The sequence below is a fragment of the Tachypleus tridentatus genome, chromosome 8, assembly GCF_004210375.1.
Source record: "Tachypleus tridentatus isolate NWPU-2018 chromosome 8, ASM421037v1, whole genome shotgun sequence".
NCBI lineage: Eukaryota > Metazoa > Arthropoda > Merostomata > Xiphosura > Limulidae > Tachypleus > Tachypleus tridentatus.
This window is the reverse complement of record NC_134832.1, coordinates 8,012,896-8,032,837: the sequence shown is the minus strand read 5'-3', so window position 1 is coordinate 8,032,837 and position 19,942 is coordinate 8,012,896. Positions and strand designations below refer to the sequence as shown.

At 32.0% G+C, this 19,942-nt stretch overlaps 1 protein-coding gene across 5 annotated transcripts in view; it reads left to right on the top strand.

Annotated features, from left to right (window-relative positions):
• The window catches only part of LOC143258481 (follistatin-like), a 63,534-nt gene that overhangs the window by 40,418 nt on the left and 3,174 nt on the right, over window positions 1-19,942 (top strand). For 3 of the 5 annotated variants that reach the window (XM_076517529.1, XM_076517525.1, XM_076517524.1), the window contains exons 3-6: window positions 1,827-2,045; window positions 3,272-3,496; window positions 15,870-15,981; window positions 17,724-17,815. In XM_076517529.1, the coding sequence (XP_076373644.1) occupies window positions 1,827-2,045; window positions 3,272-3,496; window positions 15,870-15,981; window positions 17,724-17,815 (648 nt within the window). Of the gene's footprint in view, window positions 1-1,826; window positions 2,046-3,271; window positions 3,497-15,869; window positions 16,098-17,723; window positions 17,816-19,942 lie in introns of all 5 variants that reach the window. The other 2 variants (XM_076517526.1, XM_076517527.1) reach the window with 1 other exon arrangement.

The following is a 19,942-nucleotide window of genomic DNA, read 5'->3' as shown; positions in this document are numbered from 1 at the left end:
ATATTTCTCTTTTTTTGCCTAATTGAGACCTTGAACTTTCTACAAACTAGGATAGGCTATGATGTAATAATAGTAACAACTATTACTTTTAAAATAATTAAATGTCAATACTGATGTTATGAAACAAAATATTCATTTAACATTAAATCACCAAATAAACTAAGTATTACCTATTAAACTAAACAGAATTGTATACACAACAATTTTAATTGAATAAATAAACTAATTATTCTATACCCTTTCTTGAAGCATCAGCTATAAAACTTTGCCACTTATATTTCCAACAGTACCGGCTATCGTATTTCAATTTGTAAATACGCAGATTTTGAAATTCAGTTTATATGTTGCTGTACGGCTTACTTATGTCGTTTTATTTGATTCTTAAACTTCTGTTTGTACTCTCTAGTGATTCGAGCGCAGCCCAGTCGTCAGCATGCCAGACTGTATATCCGTAGTTCATTCCTTCTTACGAGGCCTGGCATGGCCTAGCGTGTTAAGGCGTGCGCTTCGTAATCTAAGGGTCGCGGGTTCGCGCCCGAGTCGCGCCAAACATGCTCGCCCTCCCAGCCGTGGGGGGCGTTATAATGTGACGGTCAATCCCACTTTTCGTTGGTAAAAGAGTAGCCCAAGAGTTGGCGGTGGGTGGTGATGACTAGCTGCCTTCCCTCTAGTTTTACACTGCTAAATTAGGGACGGCTAGCACAGATAGCCCTCGAGTAGCTTTGTGCGAAATTCCAAAACAAACAAACAAACATTCCTTCTTACCGTCCAAAATTGAAAAAAACAACAAAAAACGGCTTCCACATTTTACGGCCGTTTGTGCGGCCGTAAAATTGACGCTTGATCTAACTGCTTTATTAGAATATTCCACGAGTTGGCTATGTGAGGTACTTGTAACGATTATAGCTCATTATTGTTTGTTATGAAGCACAACGTTACACAAAGGGGTATCTGTGCTCTGCCTACCACGGGTATCGAAACCCTGTTTTTTAGCCAGCCGTGAAAGAAGTATACAGGTGTATCAACAAATAATTAATTCGTTCTCCGTGAACATAAATAAAAGATTTAGCTCCAGACCAGATATAAGGCTCAGTATTGTTTGTAAATTTGTAAAACCGTTGTATGGAAACCAGCATTTGTAATAACTATTAGCAATAACGGTTATTATAAATTGTATTGCATTTTTGTTTGTTGTATAATAAAATATATTTCTGTTAAAAAAGAACATTGTGTGTATCAATATTCAAAAACAAACAAACAAAGAAACGTTAATATACGTAACAATAAATTTGAGACTCGTCCGAGATAAATTATATTACGTAGCCCATTTCAAAGATGGTTTTAAACACGTGTTCGTACACCATTTTTTTACACAGATTTCTTAAAAACAAAACACATTTATTTAAGAAAGGTGACCCCATTTCATACTCCTCAGTGTGTGCTTGTTTGTTTTTTTATAGCAAAGCCACATCGGGCTATCTGCGTAGGCTACCGAGAAGAATCGAATCTCTGATTTTAGCATTGTAAATCCGTGGACATACTGCTGTACTAGCGGGGGGCCGCACTCTTCACAAAAACATTACTAGTTCTCCTTTCTTCTTACAATAAGCTGTTATAAAAAATTCTTGCTATACTTATAAATAATACTGTCAAAAGCAGTTTTTTCTAGTGGATGATAGGCTCCTGAACGCGTTAAAAATATTTCGTTTCATTCAATTTTCCAAACACCTCTCAGAATTTGCGTATCTTTTTTCAACCATGTTTTGTAATGCATTTTACTTTTTGAGATAAAATTTAGAGATTTTTATTTGATTATTGTATTTAAGACTCTTGCGTTGGTGTTAAATGCCCGGATGGAAGAGCTTGCAAGATGAAGCGAGGGAAACCCAAGTGTGTGTGTAGACCAAAATGTCCGAAGAGGAAGCGTCGAATGGGAGTCGTGTGTGGAAATGACGGAAAAAGTTATAGAAACATCTGTAGATTGTTGAAAGTTCGCTGTAGAAAAAACTCAAATTTGGAAGTAGCATATTTCGGTCCATGTCAAGGTTAGTATATAGATTTCACGAAGATATACAAAAACTTCTGTTACTGTTTTCAATTTGATGGTAATATATATACATACGCAATATAAAAAAAAAAAAGCGTTATTTTGTTTCACCATTCATGGCTTTATTTTATCTCTATTCACTTTAAAATAACTATGTATACATATATGGATCTAACAAAGTATGAAAGTTAATGAGTAACAAATGATGTGTATATTGAATATCTGTGAAACTCAAACTTCTGTGTCACATAAAAGTAATTTTTAAAAGCAAAAGATTGACATGAAGAGAAATTGAGTGCTAGAGGTTGATATCCATGATTGGGTTTTGTTAAAAAGAAGTTATCACACAACTTGAAATAAATGAACTAGAGATATTTGATAAATAGAAGTTAAATTATGGTGTATGATTAGACGCAAGACGTTTTTAAGATATTTGATCGATAATTAAAAACTATAGATTATCACATGATATAAAACTGAAACAAGATGTTCTACTTTATGAAATATCGAGAGCTAATGATTGATCTGTGATTAAAACTTGTTTTTGTATATTTCACGAATTACTAAACGCAGGTGACGTATGTAGAATATATGATCAATGGTAATTATTGATGTTAATATTTTGTAACTGGTTAATAAAGTTGTTCTTTAATAATAATTAAACTTGTAACATTATTTAGATATATGTTAAATTAGAGGATAAAGTTACTCGTTTCTTTACAAGGTGTATAGAAGTGTCTGGCCTAAAGTAGTAATATTCGCTTAAGCACTCAGAGTATAGTGAAGTTTTAAAGAAGTAAACAAAAAAAAAAGGTTTTACGAACAAAACAAATGCAGTGTCTTCTGTCTTCTAATAAATTTTGTAACTTTTCCTGTGACTACATGGTGAAACGAGGGACCGGTTGTATATTTAGAGAGCGTCTTTTTAGTTTTATTCAGAAATACCCTTTGCTCTGGAAACATAAAAAAGATCTAACTTAATTAAATCAGTTAGCTATTTATATACTAAGAATTGCTTTATAAAATTCCAGTGTTGGACATTATAACTAGGATAACATTTTACATTTAAATTATATAATATTATAAATGCGTACACGCGTTAATGTATTTCTTCTGTAATGTAAATTTCTTAATCATGTGCTTAAATATGACAGCAGCCAAAAGAACAAAAGATAGAGGTGATCAGCTCAATACCAGTTACTAACACATTAGTTTTCTTCTCAGATAGCAGCTGTGATAACGTCCAGTGTCCAGGAAGGATGACTTGCCTTCTTGACCAATACCATCAACCTCATTGTGTTCATTGCAGAAAACACTGTCCAGTTAAAAAGAGACCTCGTTTCTTATGCGGCTCCAATAACTCCACCTACACCAGCCTTTGTGAATTAAGAAGAGCTGCTTGTTTGGAGGGCAAAGCGATAAAAAAAATCTATAGGGGACGCTGTAAAGGTGACTATATTTAGTGAAGTTTATTACATCTATCTAATATAATCAGTAGCATGTGTTACTATAAAAACAGATTATTTGTCTTTTTCAATGTAGAAGAACAGTATTATTTATGGCTTGAAAGTTTCATTTTACACAAAAACACAAGGAACGTATAAATAGTGATAACATTACAGGAATCATTAGACTATTGAATGTTGTGGTGTACGCTTACAAACAAAATTACTTGGCAGTACCTCTTGCGTTTACTTTCGTAAAAGTATAAAATACAATTAGGAATTAAATTTATCTTTGAGCAAAGTCAATCGCTTATGGTTTTACGACAACATTCAACATTATTGACTTGAACTTGAATCTTTATCGTTTAGGAGATATTTTCTAGTTCTTTGACATGTAATGATGTTTGTTATATTTAATAAGGCTACTCCAGAGCTACCTGCGCAAGCTGTTTTTAATTTGAAGAGATTGACTAAAGGGCAGATAGTCCCCACTCACCGCTAGCGAGTAATGGTAATGACCGTCACATTATAGCACTTCCTCGTCCGAAAGAGAGAACATTTTTGGCGACGAGTTTCGATCCTTCGACACATAGATTAATGAGTCGAGCACTCTAACAGCCATACCATGCCTATGTAGTGATGGGCTATATAATTTTTCGTGCAGTTATATGGAAAATAATAATATGAAAAACATTAAAAGTTATCATAGATCTAGAAAGTGTATTTGTTGGTTTTTTTTGTTTTACATAAAGCTCATTAAATTTCTTAACCATGCGTCTAAATATAATATTAGCTAAAGTTCAAAAGCTACAGTATGAAGCCTCAATACAAGTATGTAACAATGGTACAATACAATAACTGTAGTGTTTTTAAAAAGAAACAACACAATGAAGATACAAAATATATTATGATGTATTAAATTGAGGATAGGTCCAGCATGGCCAGGTGGTTAAGGCGCTCGACTCGTATGGTTGAGGATTCGAATCCTTGTCACACCAAACATGTTCTCTCTTTCAGCTGTGGAGGCGTTATAATGTGGCAGTCAATCCCACTATTCTGTGGTAAAATAGTAGCCTAAGAGTTGGCGGTGGGTGGTGATGACTAGCTGCCTTCCCTGTATTTACACTGCTAAATTAGGGACGGCTAGCGCAGATAACCCTCGTGTAGCTTTAGGCGAAAATTCGAAACAAACAACAAATTGAATTTTAGGTAATTTTTATAGAAGAATAAAACCAATGTTTCTTTTATATATTAGCGTTAAATAAAGTTTTCTTTCTTAACTTGTTCATTAATGTGCTTGGAGAAAGTTAGAGTGTTAACAAACAACCTCGTATAACTAAAAATACATTCGAACCTCCTTTTTTAATATCATAGACAAGCTTATGAATTCGTCCTGTGTTAGGTTTTAATGGCATTTAAGTAACAGGTTATAATAATGTATCTCGTTCAGCCACCGGATGTAAAATTTCGTAAAGTTGCAATACGATGACAGACATGTTTCCCAAGAATGGTATATCAAACAGCAGAGGCTAACAAGAGCAGGGTGAGCGCAGCAGCAGTCCCGTGAGCAAAACATCGAGAGACCGCAAAATGACCAAAATATGTTATTCGGTAGGTAGTTTAGGTGGAGTATTCATGATTAAATTTAATTGATGGACTGCAACTGCCTGTCCTAGAAACACAAGTTCAGAAGACGATGTTTCGAAAGTCTTCCGTCTGAAAGTGAAAGACGGAAGACTTTAGGAACCTCATCCACAATAAGCAGTTACTTTCCGTTCAAATAAGATTTCATCATGACTGAAATCGTTTGCAACTGCACTAACAAGCGAGTGGATATATAATGATCTGCCCTGAGTGATAAATTGCTTAGTTACGGCTTTGTCAAGAAACATAATGGGGGTTGGAATATGATGACGTTACAACAAACTGACAGATAGAGTGCCTCAAGGAAGGAGTATCAGAGAGTCTAACTGGTGTTTGATTATAATGATACTACAATACGGTGACAGATAAGATATCATAATGAAAGTAAATCAAACACTGTAATGTGAGTTGAGATATGATGATGACAGATAAGATATCCTGATGAAGGCAAAATAAACACTGTAATGTAAGTTGAGATGTGATGATGATAGATAAGATATCCCAGTGAAGGTAAGTCAAACACTGTGATGTGAATTGGGATATGATTATGTCAAATAGGATATCCTAATGAAGGCAAATCAAACACTGTAACTTGAGTTGCGATATGATGATGACTAATAAGATATTTTAGGTAAATCAAACACTGTAATGTGAGTTTGAATGTGATTGTGACAGATAAGATATCCCAGTAGAGGTAATTCAAACTCTGTAACGTGAGTTTAGACGTGATGATGACAGACAAGGTATCCCAAAAAAGGTGCATGAAACAATATAATTGGTGTTGGAATGTGAAGTCACTACTTTACAGTGACAAACTAGGTATTCCAAGGAAGGTATATGAAATAGTTTGACGGGAGTTAGAATATGATGAAGTTATAATACATTTGCATTCATGGAAACAAAAAAAAGCTATGATAAACACTGTAATGTTACCTGGCTTATTTTCAGTCAATTAGATATATGAATCTTTCAGTAATAATGTTTTGACTATAGCTGCTAGATTATACTTCAGTTATCCTGTAATATTTTCATAAGCATATACATAGATAATTGTATAGGTTTTGATATACTATAAGACCATGTGTGAGCTTAGAATTGATTAGAATACATTTCATATGGATTACGAAACGTTTTAATCAATCTCCTTGTATTTGAAAAGTTTCATTTACCATATCTTTTGCTGCAATATTTCTCTTTATTTTTGTAGTATTCTTTCCATTTCCAAAATTGAGTGATGAGTACTTCCTGTGGTGATCAGTTTATATCATGAAACAAAGTTTACTCTAAAAAGTTGTTGAGAACCACGGACGTATTTGTCATGCACATTTTCATTTACTGTTGTTGATATTCATCTCTCAAGTTAAAAGGCACGATTAAGGAAAATTGACTAAAGATTCTATTAATACATGAAACTTCACTGCTGGTGAAATAGGTGCGGTAATAAATTAAAAGAAGATCCAGAAATAGTTTCAAACCCTTATACTTTGTCTCCTCCGACCTAGATTTTCGTCGTTCGTGGAACTGATTCCGCATGTCTAATCACGAAAGAGTTTGTTAACATTACTTGTATTCTAAGCAGGGCCAAGGAAAGAAACCATTAGCTCTTTTGTGTGGTGGTAAATCAACCCATATTCTGTCAGCAACAAACCACGCCATCGGTCGGCATTATCCTTTTGGACTACTAGTCGGAACTAACACCGAGTTTATGTCTCATAAAACTTAGTGCACATTAATGTTAACGGCTCGTAAAGTTCCCGCAGAAAAACCGTGGTCCTGTTGCGCCTGTAATAAAAGTTTTTTGGTTCCAAACCACCCACAGACTCAATAGTTCTCTCAAAGTACAGCAATAAAAACGTGAGGAAAGACGAACTTACCAACCCAACCTGTGGAACCATTGGCTTGTAGAGCCGCACTGTCCAGAGAAAAGTAGCTGATCAGTGGAAGTGTAGTAGTGTCTATGAAACGAGAGAATTATTATGTAGTTACTATCGTTTTGTTGACTGAAAACCTTATTCGAACTACCATGTAAATCATGAGTTTGTCTAATTTAGTCTTGAATAGTTAGTCTTAGCTGTACTAAATTCATAGCGGAATCTTTATTCATGATGGGCTTAAAACATGCTCTCCTTCACTATTTTCGTTGTAAGAGAAAGATAAAACAGCATTATTAAAAATTAATTTAGCATTTGAGATAGAATTAGGTTCACCTCATAAATAGTTCATGTTAACAGAAGCGATATCTCACAGTGAAACCACCTTTACGGCGAGTGCAATGATTCTCTAGAAATTTGTTATCGCAATGTCGTATTCTAGACTAAATGAAAACAGAAGAATCCTGGATAGATAATGACCTAGTTGATGAATCTAATTTATGTATTATTACACTTATTGTACTATTAATGATTACGAATAAAGCCAGTGCTATTGTACAGTTGATCACCACAGCCGTGATCTTGACATCTGGGAGGTCGAGTTGTTCATCATGACCATCTGAATGTTTCGTTCGAAACATTTAAATGTATCATTATATATACAATATGGCCCAGTTCATATAATGGAATTATAAATACATTGTATTATTTTATGATAAAGAAAATGTCACAATCATTTAGGCATCTATATAGTAAAAAAAGGTGATTTTGTTTTTTTAAATGTACTGTATGAACAAGACTCAGCTGTAAGAAAAATTAGAAAAATATATTTAGAACCGAGAATGTTATAAATACAAGTATAGGCTTGCCCAGAATATCTTGCAATAAAAAACAAAAATAGGTATTTCTCAGTTGGCCTAAGTATTTAACCCTCCGACTGCTACCATCTTTTTTATACCGCTCCCTCATATAGCCCCATATTAAATAACTTTATGGTTTTCTCTGACTTAATACTCAATGTAAAGGAGTGATCAAAACATTCAGTAAGGTAACTCATTTCTGTCCAATGTTCTACACTTTGGTACCAGTATTTGATTCATAGCGTTTTTCACCTTTAAAACCAAATTTCTGTTATGTGTTATTATTTTACATTTGTTAGGATCTTCATCTCAGTATGCAATATTCTGCCAATATTGGAGAAAGTGCGTTGTGTAATGTTCGATGGTGGCTATTTTAAAAATTATAATACCACCACTAAATCAAAATAAATAAAGGCCCCCCGGTGGGTCAGCGGTATGCTTATAACACAAGAAATTTGGTTTTGATACTCGCAGTGGGCAGAGCATAGATAATCCATTGTATAATTTTGCTCGTAACGAAAAGCAGAATACAAACAGTATTATGAAAACAAGTGGTATTATGTAACAGTGTGTGTGTGTTTGTACTTTGTTTGTGTAATCCTTATTATATATTGAACATTTTTCATTTTTGATTGAAACTAAACATTTTCCATCCTTCGGCTCTTTTTGCTATCAGATTTTCCAGACGTGCAAGCGATACATAAATATTTTACTATATACATGTATATGTATATTATTTGATTTCCTTACTCAAGACGAAATTTAACTATAATTTGTCTTCGAAATTCTATTAAATAAATCATACCGCGCCATTTATGCAGTTATTTATCTTAGTTATTTAATATCTAAGTTTTTGAATAAAATATTATATTTTTTATCATTATTGCACGTATACATTTGATTTGTGATTATTAATCAATAGTAGTTGAAAGGCTTCTTCTAACTGACAGGCCCGGCATGTTTAGGCGTGCGATTCGTAATCTGAGGGACGCGGGTTCGCATCCTCGTCGCACCAAACATGCTCGCCCTTTAGCCGTGGGGGTGTTATAATGTGACGGTCAATCCCACTATTCGTTGGTAAAAGAGTAGCCCAAGAGTTGGTGGTGGGTGGTGATGACTAGCTGCCTTCCCTCTAGTCTTACACTGCTAAATTAGGTACGGCTAGTACAGATAGCCCTCAAGTAGCTTTGTGCGAAATTAAAAAAACAAAACAAACAAACAAATAAAACAAACTAACTGACATTCAGCTATACTTATACTTCTGTTCTTCTTTCATCTCTCTTAATTTCATTTTTATGTAAGAGGTGATCTTCTTGGGAACTATTCACAAGTTTAATAAACAAATACTATGAAATATCTTATTATGAAAATAATTTACGATAAAAAACATTTTGCTGAACCACGAAACAATAAAATAGATTTCATGTATTTTATATTAACCAATATAAATAAAAAACTGGGGATTTAAAAACCTGCGATTAAAGATCGTAAAGAAACTATGAAGTTATTTACTCAAACTTGGTGCAGTCAAAATAGAAATTTGTAGTTTTAGTAAATAACAGCTACAGTATCTACGGCCTTATTTATTTAACATTTTTACGATCTTTACTCGTAGATTTTTAAATTCCCAGTAGTTTTATTTATCTTCTTTGCTGGCTTTTAATACTCAACTATGGACAAAGTATTATTTTATATTGTAGTTAAGTTTATCCATTATAATGATAATAAGTATAGCTAGTAGTTAACTGATACGATTATAATGATTTACTACAGTTAATAACTATTTTACCGCATTAGTTTGAAATGTAAAATGTTAAGCTACAGCAGGAAATTGTCATAGAGATTTGTTTGAAAATATAGTGAATATTTGTAATTTATTTGTTACTAAATTTGCTATATATAGTGCATAACAATGAGCAAATACATATCTAAACTAAGACCCCACCCCAACTAAGCGCAACAACCGGTAGAAAAATATCATTTTAAAATACAATGTATACGACAAAAACATTGCTGTAAATAAACCTCTGTGTTTTTAAGGTAATTATTTTAGAAATTTGTGTAATAAAATTTAATATAATATTTTAAATTAATTTTTACTCCTTCACATGATACATAGTATAGGGTTTGGCTTCCTAAAGACATCGATTGTATGGTGTACAAAGTATTGAGTATCTAAATGTCAGTCATCGAATGCTCATCTATTATTGACTGGTAATTCCTGTTTTACCTTGTACTTAAACAATTTAAAGGAACACCAGCTATTTGTAAAAAAGCTAACTTGAATGATAATGATAACATAGTTTACACAACAGTTAAGTTTCTAGTTTGTGTAAAATAAAGAAGAAACAGATCTACTTTTCATTACTCTCACGACTTTTTCGGTACCTTATTTTCTATTGTACAAAATGTTTTAGTGCAGTATACAAAGCTGTTTTTGTTGTAGCCTGGCAAGTGGATAATAATAGTAATAAAATTAACAAACTGATTGTTTTGTGTGGATTTTCTTTTCCTAGAAAGTCTAATATACGTAATTTTTGTTGCCTTAGTAGTCAGTAACAAAGGTTTTAAAGTGTTGTTTGAACTGAAAAGTTACTTTTTAAAGTGTTTTTTTCTGAACGTTTTACGAGAGCTTTGTGCAATTATCGGGATTCATGATAACAATAAAATTGATTTACAACAATTACAACTTCATTTTTCTTTTTCTTACTTTCGATTACCAGAATAATAAATATTTGTTAATGGTTAACTAAAAATTTGTACACTTAGATAAGTTTTTAATTGTATAAAAACATTTTGGTTAAAGTTTAAGACTCCATCCTTCAAAATGTTTAGAAATGGAATTGTCTTATTGCAGTTTTCTTACTGCTAAACAAACAAAATACTAAGTTATTAACATTTCTTCCCTTATCTATACGATTTATCAGTGTTTCAGTTATTAGGTTCTTTATTAGTTTTGTTATCGAATTTAGACTCGAATAGCAAGAAACAGGAATGCAATAAATACCATTAATGCTTACTAAAAATATAAGAGGGTGCAATGTTGAGTTTCATTTGGAACCTATTTTGGATTTGTTTATTCTAAAGTCGGAAACTTTATAATTCATATTAAGATTGTTTCGGTTACGAAATGATATTTGATTGAGTAGTCAATGACATTACTGCATTTCAATCCCATCAAAAATGATAACCTCATTAACATTTATTTTATTATCTTCCAATACTCATATTCCCTAATCACAAGAATGTGAGGCTTTTCTTTCTAGACATAAGCACTGATGGGGTGTGTTTTTATCATTTTATATAAAATATTTATTTACTATTGGTTGAGCTCTCAATACAAAATATTATTTTTAATTATTGTTCGCGATCTCTTTTCTAAAATAATCTGAGACAACAAAATTAAACAGTATATATATTATTTTCTGTATTTACCAGTATTTACCAATTTTTCTGACTTTCTGTAACAAAATAACGATATTCACTCCATCAGTATTGGTATATCATTTTCAAAATATTATTTTATAAAACAGAGCATATAATTTATACAAAGTGTTAAAACAAGTGTTATTTTCGAACTAAAAAAGATTCAATATACAGTTTAACTGAACTAACTCCTTCGTGCAATAGAACTAACATTTAAGTAAAAGGAAAATAGTTATTTTAATGTTATGAAAATAAAGACATTGATTATTATATTTCTGAAGAAATAAGGTAGATATATACTGCTAGAATTTATTATGATTCTTGTAATTATTTGGTTTTTGTTTGTCGCAAGCTGATGAGAGAAATGACAGATATTTTTATTCTGATTTTATTAGTATATTTTACTTGCGCTTTTATTCTGATTTAAATAAACGTCTGAATTAAATAATTGTTGGCAATTAAATGGCAAGCGATTTATTTCCATCTATGCCTATCATCACAATTCAATTAAAAACAAGTTAATTATTTTTTCTTCTTAAAATACAGTAGCGAGAGTCAAGACGTTTTTAGTGTATACATGCTTGATCGAGATTATGTAAGCACCGCCGGTGTATTAAAAGCGACATTCTGAAGGGCAATGCGTGTTTGGCGCCAACCATACAGTGGTGTTTCTTTTGTAGTGACTAATTGTAACAGGAAAGAGTGTATTGCATTTCATATATATACTCTTTGGAATTTATTCTTGCAGTCCTTCTATATTTCAAATGTCAGAGCCTCCGACAAGATGGGAGAGCTATTTTGAGTTGCTAGTTTTCGACTTTCGTAACAGGTAACGTAGAAAATTTGTTTAACTATTTTGGCACTACTTACTCCTTGTACAAAGTGAGCTATAGGCTGTCAACGTAAGGATACTGAGTTAGTAAATTCATTAAAATGATTAAATAGTAATCATATTTGCTAAAAGGCATATTTTAGAAGGATACCAGCATCCACTTTAGTTTGATACCACAAGTCTGCAAATTTAAACTTAATAAAAGATGTTTTGGGTTTTAATAACAGATTTTCCATACTTCATCTTCGCAGATTTCGAAAATAATAATATTTTTCTATCACGTAAGAATTTTTAATAAACCTGAAAAAAACTTTTATTGAGATCAAATTATTATTTCGCTTATCAAAATGAACATTTTGTTTCATTATGTTTGTTCACAAAATGTAAACAATCTGAAGAAAATGGAAAAACACTGATGTCAAAGGAATATACATCTTCAATCATCCTGATTTTTGACTTCTGAAAATCTACATGTTTAATCTTAAAAATACATGTTGTGGGTTTTATATATATTGCGTCTAGAGCATCTCGTTTCAATGACCAGCAGTAATCAGCCATCATGCTGATGTCCCACCTTCTCTGATACTTCCTCTCCAATTCCCTTATGCCTTGATGAAATCTTTCTAGAAGTTTCAGGTTGAAAAGAATTCCTATTATATTTCATACTGAGATCATATTCATAATCGGCTGAATCTGGATAAAGAGTCTCCAGTGAAGTAGGTATAAGCACTTCAAGTCTATGATCAACAGGTCTTTTAGCAGTTTGCAGGTTCAGATAAGAAATGTATTTTTTATTTCGAGTGTTATAGCCTTCTGCGTTACATAAGTAGAAATAGCAGTCATTTTTGTGGATTTTAGGCTTACAACAGACCACTGGAATATCGAAATGCAAATACTTTTTCTAGACTTTAGTCTATTGTCTCAATTTTTTGACACCAACGGTACAAACTTTGTGTGGAGACCATGATTTGTCTTGTTCCCCAAGTATTATTCCAAAATATGCATAATACGTTTTTTTCACAAATTATGTATTTTTTTACATTTGTTTCTTTACAGCATATTTGCCAGAAATATAACAGTGCATGATTGGGTCATTTACATAACCTCTTGTTGCTATAGCGATGAATAAATAATATTGAAAAGTAAAACATAATGTAAAAGTGCATGCACAAACATGCTATATAGAAATCTATAGCCAGTTGTTGCCAAGATTTTAAGCATAACAAATTATGACCCAATTTAAATGAAAACGATTCACTTATGTAAAATTTCATAAGACGTTTTGTAAAAAATCTGTATGTGATGGAGAAAAATGGACATCCTTTTCGGAATTACTGTATAACATGTAAACATTTCAAGACAATAAAACCATCGCAGGCTTCTGTTATCAACGATAGCTAATACATTTAAATGGTAGACATTAAATTTAGATCTATTATATTAAGAGTCAATATTGTCATGTCACGTTTAAAGTAGTACACTAACCAAGAAGTTATATGCTTGTTTAATTTGTGCTTCTAAATGTTGTTGTATATTCATGTGAAGGTATAGCGCCGACTTATTTTTACTGAATTAAATAATTTAATAACACTGCATGCCTAAACTATATAATTTAATAACACTACATGCCTTAACTAAACAGTAAGGAGTAGACTTTGTTAAAATCGGTGCCATTTAGGTAGAGCAGGGGTAGTTACCTCCCTCCCGTGCCAAATATTTATTTTGGGAAGGAAAATATATTTAAATTATGTATAGTTTGCGCTTTTTGGATTATTATGAAGTAATATAGAAAATTATCAGAGAAACTTCTTCCGAAGTAGACCTATCTTTGCATTTTAATCTAAAAACAACAACAAAAACAAGCTTGTCAAAGGCCCAACTACCTTGTATCTCCAATAAAAATGACACTTATGAAACATAAAATGTTGTTTCGGCTTATTTAACTCAAAATATTCTTATAATGACAATGTAATGGTCGTAATGTTCAAACTATTGGTCATTTGTACTTTCAGATTAGAACTGAGTTTGGAAATCAACTTACAATAGTACAAAATCTATAAACATGAGGTAAACCAAAATACTATGAAATTTTTTGTAAAGCTATTTGAAGGCTCACTGCGCTAGCTAGCTTTGATTTAGAAGTAAGAAATCAGAAGAAACAAACAAGTCAACACCACCTATCGCTAACGCTTATTGTAGTCTTTGCCAGCGAAAAATGGAATTAACCGAAAATGCTCTCTCAGCCATATGCGCGTTATAAAGTTCGGTTAATCGAACGATCTAAACATCAGATTATCAAAAATTTGATAACTGACATGTACTGTCATAACATATTTTTTGCCACGTTGTTTGAATTCATTGAGTGCTTTCAGAATTTCACAGTCTCTTAAATTACAGTTTTTATGACAATGAGTATCCATCTATAATTAAAGGTATATACTCGGGCAATTCACAATTTATTCAATATACTTGGATTGTAAATGATTGTTCCACGTTTTTAAAAATGACATTATATGAAGGGAGTTACTTATTTTCGAACGCCCCTCTCTCTGGATTTGTTGAGTTTCGTTGTATTCCATAACTCGCTACTTGTAGAGTTTTATATACTCCTATGTAAGGAATTCAGTACATATACATATTTATATTTTGTACATTGTAGGACAGTCATTTCAAGTTTAAATACGTTGTTTTAAATACATTTATTATCAGTTACAAATAGTATTTCTAATATTAAAGCTGTTTTATATTTATGATATAAATAATATGATATGATATAATAAAATAATAAAACAGAATTTTGAAATAAAACTAATTTCAATAAGGTTGCCCTTTATACCTGCCCATATAATGGGATAATTTTTAATTTTAGGTAATATGTTGTATGGATTATGATTTTTTCCGATGTGTGTAGGGATACTCTTGCAGTGGTGGAAGGTTTTCATTTAAAGGTGATGATTTAATACTTCTTTCTTATACATTTCTACGATATTTTACATTCGATGGTAATCCAAAAAAGCGGGCCCGCATGGCCAGGTGGTTCAGTGTTCAACTCGTAATCTGAGGGTAGTGCGTTCGAATCCCTGTCACACCAAACATGTTCGCTTTTTCAGTCTTAGGGCGTTATAACGTGAAGGTTAATCCTAACACTATTCGTAGGTAAAAGAGTAACCCCAGAGTTGACGGTGGATGGCGATAACTAACTGCCTTCCCTCTAGTCTTACACTACTAAATTAGGAACGGCTAGCTCAAATATTCCTTGTGTAGTTCTGGGCGAAATTTAAAAAAACAAGAACAAAGAAACAAACATAAAAAGCGCCTCTTTTTCAAAGAAATTGCAACATGCACGTGGTTTCCTTTGCTACTTTGGAAAATTACTTAGATGTATATAACAGTAATGTAAAGTATAATCATTAGTTATATTTAGCACACCCCTGATTATGAATGTTGAAAACTTTTTCCATAAAATTACTTCTTAAAATGTCAAAGTGCATATATACACTTTTATTTATACCAAGGAATCGTTTATTATTTTTATTCAAAAGTTTTCTACACAGTTTTGAGGAAACAAATGACGAGCATGGTGTTTTATATTTAGAAAAAAAGTCATTTAAATTTGTATCTGGCACCTGATTACAATTTCTGATTTTTTTTTAAAGATTTGTTCAGGTTGTGGCTGCTCGTTTTAAAAAACTTGACTATTTTTATATTTCACTAACATATGTATATTTATGCTCTCTCTTACAGCAAATGCAACTTGTGACTCAATTCGATGTCGCCAAGGGAAAACGTGTTTAATTAACTTGAAAACTGATCTTCCTGCATGCGTTGTTTGTCCACCGATCTGTCCACGGATAAAGTTAAGTCCTGTTTGTGCTACTAATAATCAGACGTATATTAGTTGGTGTCAGATGATGGTTGATTCCTGCCGAACAGGGGTTATTTTGGAGACCAAAAGTGGCCAATCTTGTTTAGGTAGGTCATCAAATTCGAAGACTGTCAGCGCCAAAGAAACATAGTTTAGATATAGTCTAGAAGATATTAACCTGAATACATAGTGAAGTGACGTAGCTTTTAAGATAACTGTTATTATAAATGATTAGCTTTAATCACACTTAAAGTTGTTTTGCTAAAAATATGTCTGATATATTAAGTGATGAAGAACTTAAAATGTCAAAATTAAACATACTTATTGTCATGAGGACACATTTGTAAAGAGTAGACAGTTATGTTTACCCCGTATTAACAAGTAACTTGATATTTGGATAGTTAAACAGGAATTTTGGGATATAATTTTTAAAACAGTAAAAGTCTTGGTTGAACAACTTTACCTTTTTTTTTTATCTCTGAACAAGAATACTAGCTTTTTGTAAGAATAGAGTAAACATGCATTTCAAATCGTCATAATCAAGCGTTCACCACACAACGTGAAAACTGCACAATTGTGTTTGAATATATAAAAAAAAGGAATGTAGTTGCTTGAGTTAATTGTGTGTCTACGCTGAAATAATAAGTTGGCAAACAACGATTTATAAATATAATAAAATTGAAACATGTACTATTTTTCCCAGAACATTACTGTATCTCCTGTTTGCGAATGTATCATTATCTTAGCATAATATACTTTTTTACTCAAGTTTCAGCTGAAAAGTAAAAGTTTAATAGAGGAAAATGTGGATTTTTAAAACATTTGACAACTAAAACATGCATACAATTTATCAGGTGAGTAGAAGTCAAATGTTTTAACTAGTCTTCTTCTTGTAAAGAAAAAATTTTATGTACCTAGATACCTCGTACCACAGTATTTTAATTTAACATTATGTGTTTTCGTGGGAGATTCAACTTTTGCTATTTTTATAACTTACGAGTGTAAATTATTGCACTCGGAAATAGATATTTACGTTAAAACATACAGAGAAACATTCAAAGTAGATTTTTCAGGAACCATACATTAAATTCTGCTTCTTCAACGCTAAATCTAAGTATGAAAATTACTTATTAAAAAGAAGACAGCGACTTCAACCTGTTTGCAGTAGAAAAAACAATGTCACCACTTCTTATAAAAAGAGAAATTGCCACTAATATTTTCACTTATAGGGAACCTGAATAATCATTGGCTCTTTCGTTTAAGAAATTTGCCGATTACAGTAATCGAACTAGTGCGATGTTTTCGTGTTCATATAGATAATCGTTAAAATCAGGTACATATCATCACAACATCTACATACTCAAAACTGTAATCGTAACGATTTATAGTTGAAATTACGTGTTTCTCTTACTGCTTCTTTATAAACTCAATGAACTAGCAAACTTTATAAAATCTACGAATTTTTAAATTAAGCTATTTTAAAATTAATTTACTTATATTATAAATGTTCATTTATTGGCCTATTGGTTTCTTTACTTTCTGTTTCTATCATCTGTTGTTGACTCAATTTTTTTTCAAAGTATAAAAATATTTATTTTTATAAGAGTGTGTGTATTAACTGTCACAGTTTTTGATTACGCTATACTAATAATTTTTATCTCCTGCATTTTTAACATATAAATTTATAAGATTAATATCGATATTTACTTAGAGTTGTTTTTTACTGATTACAGATACATCGGAAAAAAACCGCATCTCGATATCTCAGTACACACCTTAACTTATTGTGCAAGAGAAAGGCTGATGACGATTTATATAAAATACGGTTAGTTACTGTTTTAACATTACGAAGGGACTTTCCAGCAGGTTACGCTATTTACTACCAGGCGAGGCGACATTTATCAGAATTCAGCTGGAGCCCACTACATTCACGTATTGCACTTACGCGTAATTATATGGTTTAATCATCATAAATGCTGTATTACTGTATATTTGTACAAAAAAAAAAAAAGAAAAAAAAGAAGGGATACTAATTTATATACCGTTATTGCAAATTTATGATTTTATCAGTAATTTCGCAACTTTTCACAGTTGTGACAAGGATTGTTATAACCTTTAGGCCAAATATATAATCTTAATGGTGAAACTTCTGAAAGTTTTCCTTGCATTTTGTGCAGTTTTGAAGTAGTTTTATTTATAAAACTCGCCATGTTTAATTCAGAATTATATGAAATCTTTTGATGGTGATCAGATTCCTTTTCATGAATTTCTTTTAAGAAATACTCGTTGAGCAGTTATAAGAATTAGTAGTCGGCACAGAAAGTTTAACCTTAGCTAAATGAAAAGAATTTTGTCTCCCTTTTTTGTTGTTGTCATTGCATTAATTGAAACAAAATGATTGAGCTTATCTTTCCAACAACAGGTCTATGATTTGTTAATGCTTTTTTTGCTAACAGGATTGATACACACAATTTTCTTTCTTAACATGAATATATTTTAATATGCAAACAACACTACAATTTATAATAACGATAATTACAAATGATGATTTTTATACAACAGTTTGACAAAATTACAGACAATACTGGTATAGAACTGAATATTTTATCGACCATCCAGATCCACGGCGAACAAATTAATTCCAAGTTGACATTCTCACACCTCACTTATGCCAGCTAGTTTGGTTGACCTCACACCATTGGCTTTTACCGATGAAGATGCGTATGTCTTCGTATAAACACTGATGTCTAAAGTTGATTCATTGAAATTGAACGGTTTGTAATGTCCGATACCTATAAACGTTCCTGGTCAAATACCTGTAATTTTCGGATTAACAAGCGATAATCACAATTATATCTTTCAAGACTTATACTTTATTGACTGTAGCTGACCAACAATATTCTATTGCTGTCTTTCGACTATCTGCTTTTTTTTACGAATCACGCGAGATTCTCGAGTGTTCAACGGTGTTCGAACACGCTAGCGTTTTCATGAAATAAATATTGTTGATTGTTACTCTCAATAATATCTTACAAATTTGGAGAACAGGCAGGACTGTTCATCGCATGCATCAAACTGAAACACACATAGGTATTAAAATAAACTTATAGCGGTAAATCCGTTACACTGAATATGACGCAGTGACGTAACTTTTACTTTCGATATAACCTAATAAATTAAATGCTATAAATCATAGAGGACTACCTTTAACTTTGTCAGTGTTCAATTAACATGTTTTGAAAAAAAAGTTGGCTTTCCTTGTTTTCATTTATTCTGATTTTGGAAAATTAAAATTGTTTCAGTTTATTTGAAACTTTTAAACTTTCAAATTTAAAAAAGACACAACTCATTGACTAGCCTGAGGTTTTAGGTTTAAAACTAAAAATATAAATTATGATTGATTAAGCTTCCTATGTACAAACTTCAAATAAAGTTAAGGAGCATGATAGTCTTAAATCACCTAGGTTAGAAACAGAGATATACATTTTACATGTATCGAAACTATTAACAATACACATGCACAAAATCTTGAAGTTGAAACATGACTTGGAAGAAGAATACGAAGATAAGGAATGTTTAGGATGATATGTGGTGGTACAGCAATGTGGAAATCTTCACAAAACCTCCAGCAATACGGAATGTAACCATCTTGAGCTGGTAAACATGCATTACAAAGATCTTTGTACTCACAATAAGGCAAGTGTTGAAATTTGGGGAGAATTAAGGACCACTCTTCATACATAGCTACTAGCAGCTGGGAAAGCGACAGAAGTGGGTGATTTCGTTTTGCTACATGTCTCATGAAGCGTTCGGTTTGTTTAGTTCTGGAGAAAATGCCAGCTATTCTAATATTTCGATTCCATTGCACTGAAACTATTAGTCCACAATCCTAGCTCTGTATGCTCTTGTATTAGCATGGATAAAGTAATTGCTAATAGCATCAGCATTTAGA